The following is an 8305-nucleotide window of genomic DNA, read 5'->3' on the forward strand; positions in this document are numbered from 1 at the left end:
AGTTAAAAAAAAACTTAAAATAATTTAAATCTTATAAATTTCGGTGAAATCTTTTAAATGTCTTAAAACCTTCTAGGTCTTATAAGACCGTTTCATATCTTCCGAAATTCTAGAAAAAAGGGTATTCTAAAATATTTAAAACGCCTTGAAATCCCTTGAAATTAATTAAGTTAATACAAAATTTCTTGGAATATTTTTAAATTTCCTCAAATATTTTTAATTAAAAGCTTAAAAATACTTAAAAGCTTTAAAAATACGCTAAATTCTTATAAATTCAATGTCTAAAAACTAAAGAAAAAACTCAGAATCGCTATTATTTAATAATATTTAGTTGCAAATTGAGACAGATCGTTAACCCCGCTTTTTGAGATTCGCCGACAAAAAAAATATGGAGGGGCCTTTAGTTGAAACAATTTCCAGTGAAATATTTGTTTGTCACTATTGAAGAAAAATGTTGTAGACTGATTCATTGCAAATTTCCGGAAATATCCATTTTACAAGAAAGAATGCCACGCCGCTTACGGCGATCAGTAACGAGAACGCTGCCCGATGGTGCTGAGTGCTCGCGGATCTATCGGTGGCGGCGTGTCATGATTTCTTGTAAAATTGATATTTCCGCCAATTTTTCATGAATCGATCTGAAAGTTTTTAAAAATTTCCCTTCAATAGTGAAAAACCAATGACTCACTGGAAGCTGTTTGACCTCTAAAGTCCCCTGAATAAATTTTGGTCGGCGAAACTGAAAAACGGGGTTACCGATCTGTCTTAATTTGAAATGAAATATTATTAAACAATAGGCGATCTTCAATTTTTTCTTCAGCTTTTAGACATTGCTAGGGTATGTTTCGTTTGTGAATCAAAGGTTTAAACTGTTTTAATAATATGTGCCCAACGTACGAAGATTACGCGAGTAATTCGTCCCGGACGCTCAATTATTGAAATATAGTAAAAATTTCTCGAAATCTATAAAAACACCCTGAAATAGGTAATCAATAGAAATAGGTATATTAACCCACGAGTTATTTTATTGAAATAAAAGTAACATTATGGGCTACACGTAGGGTACCATAGCAACCAAATATTGAAAATAGGGTACCTTAGGGCTTAGGGACCTTAAATGAATATGAGGTACAATAGGGGCTGTAGGGACAGGTCTGCGAGGCCTGAAAATTTTAATACGGTTCTTAACGCACTTTTCATTGAAGAATGTTATAATATTCCCAAATTTCGTCAATTTTTAAATTTGTGAAACTTCTCTTAGTGCTCAAAGACAAATTTATTCTCTGTAGAATCTATTTTACAAAATATTTACGACTTAGTGACAAGTTGTATGTAGAAGTTTGATTACGGAATTCAGTTATATTGACTAATCGAGAATGCGATGACTTTCTAATTTCTGTCTATGAATCTTTAAGTATCCATCGTCGTCATTTCCTTTCAAGTAAGGAGATCTGAGCTATTAGGACTCCCAACGCGTCCTTGAAGCTAACGTTTGATTGACACGAAACCGTGTCATTGAATCTTCGCGTCATCATCAACTCATTATTTATATGGTCATGTAATTTCATTTTATTTTATGCGGAATACTTCGCATCCAGAATAAATGATTAACCCAGAAAAATGTAGATTACGTACTGCATTGTAGAATTCTTATTCAAGGATTTTTCTGTATGATTTCAAATTCACAACTACACTCAACTCCCGATATTAGAACGGTTTTGGGCATGGCTTGCGTTGACCTTAATCTTAAATCAAGGGTATCAAAGCGCAAACAGGCAGAGCCATATAAATAATTTTTGTTTGATTTGTATGCATGACCCAACTTGATGCAAATAATGCGCTGGGAGTGGGGCGCTCATGCTGGTTCTCACGATTGACTGAGCATCGTCTATCTTTATCCCCGCGGCTCTTCTCATCCAGAAATTGCTGAGGCCATCAGTCATAGGAATATCGTAAACCAGGGGTTCTTATATCGGGAGTTGAGTGTATATTGGAAATTTTGTCAACACAAAATGCGTATAGGAAACTACGTCGGAAATTGAGATGTAGAAATAGCCCCATTTATCGCCATTTTAATTAGAAAAATATTCAGAGTCTCACGAGAACAACTGGACTAGTAAGTTCTAGTCAGGAACCTTTTTGGAATGTTAAGATTTTTTATTCTTTGTGACTAAAAAAACTATGTGCGTCTAGTTTAGCCACAATCTTCTATTTTAGCCAAGCTTTAGTTGGTTCCTGAATAATATAAGAGAACTGAAAAGTTCTAGTCAGGAACTGGTCGGGGTTTAGTCAGTATTCATTTTGTCGTTTAAAATCGTTTTTCACATATATTTATATCATAACTGAATGCTCAATGGGCGGTAGAACGGTATCCCCGTTAGGACAAATACCAATCGCCATTTCTAAATGGACGTAAACGACGTCGCTTCCTACGCAGTTTCAGACGAAGTTTTCGCCTTTCAAAAACTACGTCACAATACCAGTGAATGGGATGTAGTGATATTCATATTTTTCCTTATTTCTTTTTTACATTGTTTTTTTTTTTAATTCTTTGAACTTTTTTTTGTTTTTGAGTTAATAGAATTAATAGAACTAATAAGAAAATACAACTATTTTTCGTTGAAAATGCATCCTTTTTAGTTCAAAGGTCTACAATTATATTTTTGATACACAATTCCTTTTTTTCCTTCAAAATTTTAGTACTTGGTTAATATTTGACTATTTTGCGGAACGTTCGATAATTAATATAATACTTTCCGCTTGAAATATCAACTAATACATTTTTGGATGAGAATTAATCTTTTTTGTTTAAGAATTTTATTGTTTAAATATAAATTATACTATTTAGTTGAAAGTTTAACATTTTATTAAAAATTCATCCTTTTTGGTTGAAAAATCTTTCTTGGTTGAAGATTCATCTCTTTAGATCAAAATTTAACCATTAAATTTTGCATTTAGAATTCATACTTTTTGTTTAGAAATTCAACTAATTGATTGAAAGGTGAGCTACTTTGTTAAAAATTTATTTTATTATTTGAAAATTTAACTATTTTGTTGAAAATTCCTTTTTTTGGTTAATATAGATTTTTTAATTAAAAAATTCAACTATTCCATTTTTGGTTTAAAGTTGATAGTATTTCGTTTAAAATATAACTATTTGGTTGTAAATTCGACTAATTGTTTTTAAAACATTTTCCTGACATATCTTTGATTGTAAAATGAATTTTTTGGTTTGTTGAAAATTTTTTGTTGGGGTTTAAAAGTAAACTGTTTTCTACAAGATTCGCCTTTTACCTGAGAAATTTAAGCACTCTGTTGATTAATTATATTGATATCAATATGGCATCTAAAAAATAATTACACTTTAAAATATTGATTCTATTATTTTTTTGAAAAATCAAGATTTTACCCCCTTATGAGAGCAGTTTACGCAGCGAAATCTGTTAAACTATTATTTTGTATAGTTTATTTTTTTTTATTCTAGGTGTTTATCAAATAAAAGCGAAGGGAATATTTGACTTAAAAGGGACTTAATTCACAATGTCGTTTCTGACGTAGTTTACAACATTGGGATTTTCAACAGGGAATGTGCCAGGGTGGCTTCTAACATTTTCAATTTAATTCAAAATTTCCATTGAACTTTCAATAATTATTTCCAAATTTTGAAAGCATCCTAAGACTAAGAATAATAATATTTGAAGTTTCAGAACTTCAAGGTTTCCAACTCGGTTTCCAAATTTTCAGGTTTAAACTTTAAACATTATAAGCATTCAAACCTCGACGCTGCCAATTTTGTCTAAGTCAAAAATTTAATTTTTCCTATCCTTTTTGTTTCAGGGAGGATTTAGGCTTCAAATTTTGGACGCACTCGACAGGCCACTTATTGATCTTACCCCAGTGACAGGTCAAAGTGAGTTCGTCAAAACTGATGCGACGTAAGTTCTGTTTAATTATGTAAATTATTATTATTTTCAAGTACTAAAAGTTTAACGCCGGAATACTTCCTGGTCATTGACATTCAGAAGTTAAAACTGCTTTTTGGAATCAAATTGGTATATAGGTACTAATGGTACAATATTTAATTCAATATGAAATGCTTTAAGTTCCTAAGATTTCCAACCGAAATACATTGCACTTTTCACCAAGAGACAACGAATTTTTAACAAAAGAGTTGAATCAAAACGAATTCTCTATCCAAGGAGACACATTTTCAATAAAACAGCTAAGTTATCGACCACAACAGATGACTTTTTAACAAAATAATTGAATTTGAAACAAAATAGTTGAACTTTCAACAACAAAGACGAATTTTCAACCAAATTTTCGTAATTTTCAAATAAAAAATATCAAAATTCAACCTGAAATAGTTGCGTTTTTAACCAAAAAGCTGAACTTTCGAACCAAAAAGAGGAATTAGTTAAAAAAAGTAAAATGATGAATCTGAAAAGGTTGATCTTCAACAAAAAATTATGTTGATCAACCAATGAAGATTACATGAACTTTTAGTGAAAAGAGACGAATTTTCAACAACATAGTTGAATTTTTAACAAAAAAGAATGAGATTTTAACCAAATATTTAAATTTTCAAGAAAGTAATTAAATTTTCAAAAAAATAGTTGAATTTTTTACCAACCAGGGTTAACTTTCATCCAAAACTAGTTAGATTTTCTTATCGTGTTCTAATAATTCAGTTCACATGTAAACAAAAAAAGGAGAAAAGGGGAATTCTTGAAAAAGGGGGAAAGGGTAATTCTTTTAAAACGGGGCAAGAGTGTGCAGTCTATGACAAAAATTTAATATATTGGCTTTTCTTACACGATAAATATTTGAAAACTTAATTTTTATTATTAATGACGTTTTATTGTGTGCTAGTATTAAAATTAAAACTGATAATTATTTTATAAACTATAAGGACTTTTATTCAAAATTAAACCAAATTCCCGGCCCACATAAAAATCCTCGATCATTTCCCGGTGTTCCCGGTCCAGCTGCCAAACCTGAGACAGAAGATTTGTATAGAATTTTTAAAAAGAACATTGAAGTTACTACTAGAAAAATTACAACATTAATTCACAAACTCTATTTCCTTCGTAAATTTAATTTTGAATTAGCTTGATTAAGTTGATGCTTTCAGAGTATGCAATATACAGATGTATAATTTAAAAACAGTTATCTCAAATCTGTCCATCCTACTTTGCATAACTGGTTACATGCTGGTTATTGTATCTCATTTTCATATTTCAAAAATGAAACGTATTCTGTGACATTTTTAGGGCGCAGAGCTATCCGATCAAGATTCCTCATAATTTCACTTGCTTTAATTGCACAGTGAGATTGCTTCGTGAAGCTGAAGAATGGGGATCTTCATATAGGTTTTGGTCCTGCGCTGATGTCGACGTAAGTAAAAAAAAAATATATATTTTTACAATTTCTTTATTTTTGTAGAAAATATTTTATTCCTTTGACATCAGGAGCTATCCTTCAATTACATGATACATTTCTTCTCATTTTTGCACCCCCATCCATGTTACAATTCATAACAAAATAGTTTGGACCCCCCCTCCCCCCAATTAAAGTATTTCGCGATTGGAAATCTATCAGATTCAATCAATTTCAATGTTAAATCTTCAGAATTAAACTATTCCAAATAAGCATTGAAAATTGATTTATTTTCTATTATACACATTAAATATTGAAATCTTCAATTGCAAATATTTAAAATTCAATAATTCTAAACTGCATATTGTAAAAATTGAAATATTTTCTACTGAAGAATTTCGAAATTAAGCTATTAAAAAAAAACCGTTCATAATTACATACCTTTAAAATATAAATTTTGCAAATTGAATAATTTGAAATTCTATGTTTTCAAAATTCAAGAAATTTAAATGGCTACTCTTCAAAATTGTAGAACTTTGAATTGAAAATCTTTAAAATTGAAGAGATTTACATTTAGAAAATTTACAATGATATATTCTGTAGTTCTGATGCTGGACATTTAAAATTCTTTCACTTTGGAAGATTTGGGATTGAAAATGTTTGATTTTTGATCATCAAAAACAATAAATTTCAGAATTTTATTCATAAATTTTTGTAATAAAAGAGATTTTAATTGCAAATCCTAAAAATAAAAGAGTATAAACATTCTAAGTTAACAAATCTTTCATTATAAATCTAAAAAATTAAAGAATCTTACATTTGAAATTTCTTCAAAATTCTAGAAATGTTCGAAATTTAAATGGCATCACTCCAAAATTGTATAACGTTGAATTGTTAATCTCAAAACTTGAACATTTAGAAAATTTTAAATACAAAATTCAGTAATTCTCATCATTCAAATTTAAAAATTTTTCATGGTGAATCTTTAAAATTAAACTATTTATATATTAGGAATGTTCAAAATTAAATAATTTTAAACTGTAAACATTCTAAAATATTAGATGTTTAATTGTAAATCTCAGAAATTTAAGAGTTTTATATTTAAAAAATGTACAATTGAAAATTCTGTACTTCTGAGGTCCCTGGGTCAAAAAAAATGTTTTTTTTTTTGCAGTAGTCAAAAAGCAAGATTTTTTTACTGCTTTATAACTTTGTGAATAATTGGTAGATTTTTTATTTTTTCGGTCAATTTAAAATAACTTAAAACATTAACATTATTTTTAACGATTTATAAACATTATAATACTAAATTTGAACAGCGTATTTTCTAATTGTCCTCTAAATCAGAATTAAAATTATTTTTCAAAATTTCTGTTTTATGACTCTAATTAATAAACTCAATTATATAATTCTTTGCGAAAATTTGCCTTTCTAATTAAAAATTATAATTTTTAATGTCAATTAGCTGTCAAAGGGAAATTTATCATTCTTTACGGAAATTTCCTGTTCCAAAGTTTGAGTTATATTTATTTCCAACATTTTCCATAATAATTCAGAAATAGAGCACCTCACTTTTTCTAGATTTTGAAGAGGGCAGTTTCAAATTCTGGCAAATTTTTATTTGAAAAAAAAAGAATGTTTAAGTTTTAAAAAAATTCTAATTTGAAACAAGGAATTAAAAAAATTTTTAATCCGTCCAAGTTCAGAAGTTTAATTCTTTTAGTAAATTCCCTATACCAAGTGAAAAATAAATAACTTTCCAAAATTGTCTGTTCCGAACTAAAAATTAGAATTCTTTCCGAAAATTCACTGTTCTAATCGAGGATTAAAAAAGTAATAAAACATAAAAAAATATGCTTAAATTGCATAATAGTACGTTTGAGAGAAAAGTCTTGATCACAGCATAAAATTTCCGGTATTTCCCGATTTTTTCTTGGTGAACAAAGTTATCGGTAATTTCCCGGTTTTCCCAATTTCTCGGTCTTTTTTTTTAAATTATGCAATTTTGCAGATTGTCGACAGAAAAACTTTTAGGGAAACTTGCAGTGGTCATGGAAGGTATCTGCTAGGCAGGTGCAAATGTGACTTATTTTATCATGGTGCTAAATGCCAGTACAAAGAAGAGTGTATGGACGACACAGATTGTGGGACGCAAGGTGCTTGTATTGACAATGGTGGTACTACAGCACCAACTAAGCACTGTTATTGTAATGTAGGATGGTTTGGTCCAGGCTGTTCAAAAAGTAGGTTTACAAATTAATTTTAAACATTAAATTTAATGCAAATAAGCTTTTTTCAGGGCGGCCACTTTTTTTTAATTGTTCGTTTCTCGGTTCTCCCGATTCTCTCGATAAATACTCGTGACTATTTTAAGATTCGAATTTTGGAAATTGGATGATTGAAAAAATTCAGTTGAAATTGTCTTATTCATAATTGAAAGCATCCGAAATTCAATGAAAATTGCAAACTTTTAAATTTGAATCATTTTAAATTCAAAGCGATTAAAATTTCACAATTTTAAATGGAAAAATAAACTCACAGTTTCTGAAATTCTAGAATATTAAATTGTTATTAAATAACAAAATTATAATTTAAAATTAAAGCTCATCATGCACATTTTTCTAAAATCAGAAAATTAATTGAATTATTTTTTTTAAACTTTCCAAATAAATAATAATTTTAAATAAGAAGCATTTAAAATAAAAAATATCTACTCCGGAACGATGAAACTTAAAGGAATGCGAACTTCATTCAAAATTAAAAAAAATGTTAGTGAGAAAAAATTATACTTTCCAAAATTCGATTTTAATCGCAATATTAAAACTCATAATTCTAAAAGAATGTGGTGCAGAAGAGACGCTAGTAGACACATGGGAAAGAAATCGGTTAAGATGGTTCGGACATGTTGAGAGAATGCCAAATGAAC

At 29.0% G+C, this 8305-nt stretch overlaps 1 protein-coding gene across 7 annotated transcripts in view; it reads left to right on the top strand.

The window, feature by feature from the left end:
• Positions 1-8305, top strand: part of LOC117176022 — a 95987-nt gene that overhangs the window by 67860 nt on the left and 19822 nt on the right. For all 7 annotated transcript variants that reach the window (XM_033365979.1, XM_033365981.1, XM_033365980.1 and 4 more), the window contains exons 4-6: positions 3838-3935; positions 5274-5397; positions 7391-7622. In XM_033365979.1, the coding sequence (XP_033221870.1) occupies positions 3838-3935; positions 5274-5397; positions 7391-7622 (454 nt within the window). The remainder of the gene's footprint in view (positions 1-3837; positions 3936-5273; positions 5398-7390; positions 7623-8305) is intronic.

Source organism: Belonocnema kinseyi, chromosome 7 (assembly GCF_010883055.1).
Source record: "Belonocnema kinseyi isolate 2016_QV_RU_SX_M_011 chromosome 7, B_treatae_v1, whole genome shotgun sequence".
Classification (NCBI taxonomy): domain Eukaryota; kingdom Metazoa; phylum Arthropoda; class Insecta; order Hymenoptera; family Cynipidae; genus Belonocnema; species Belonocnema kinseyi.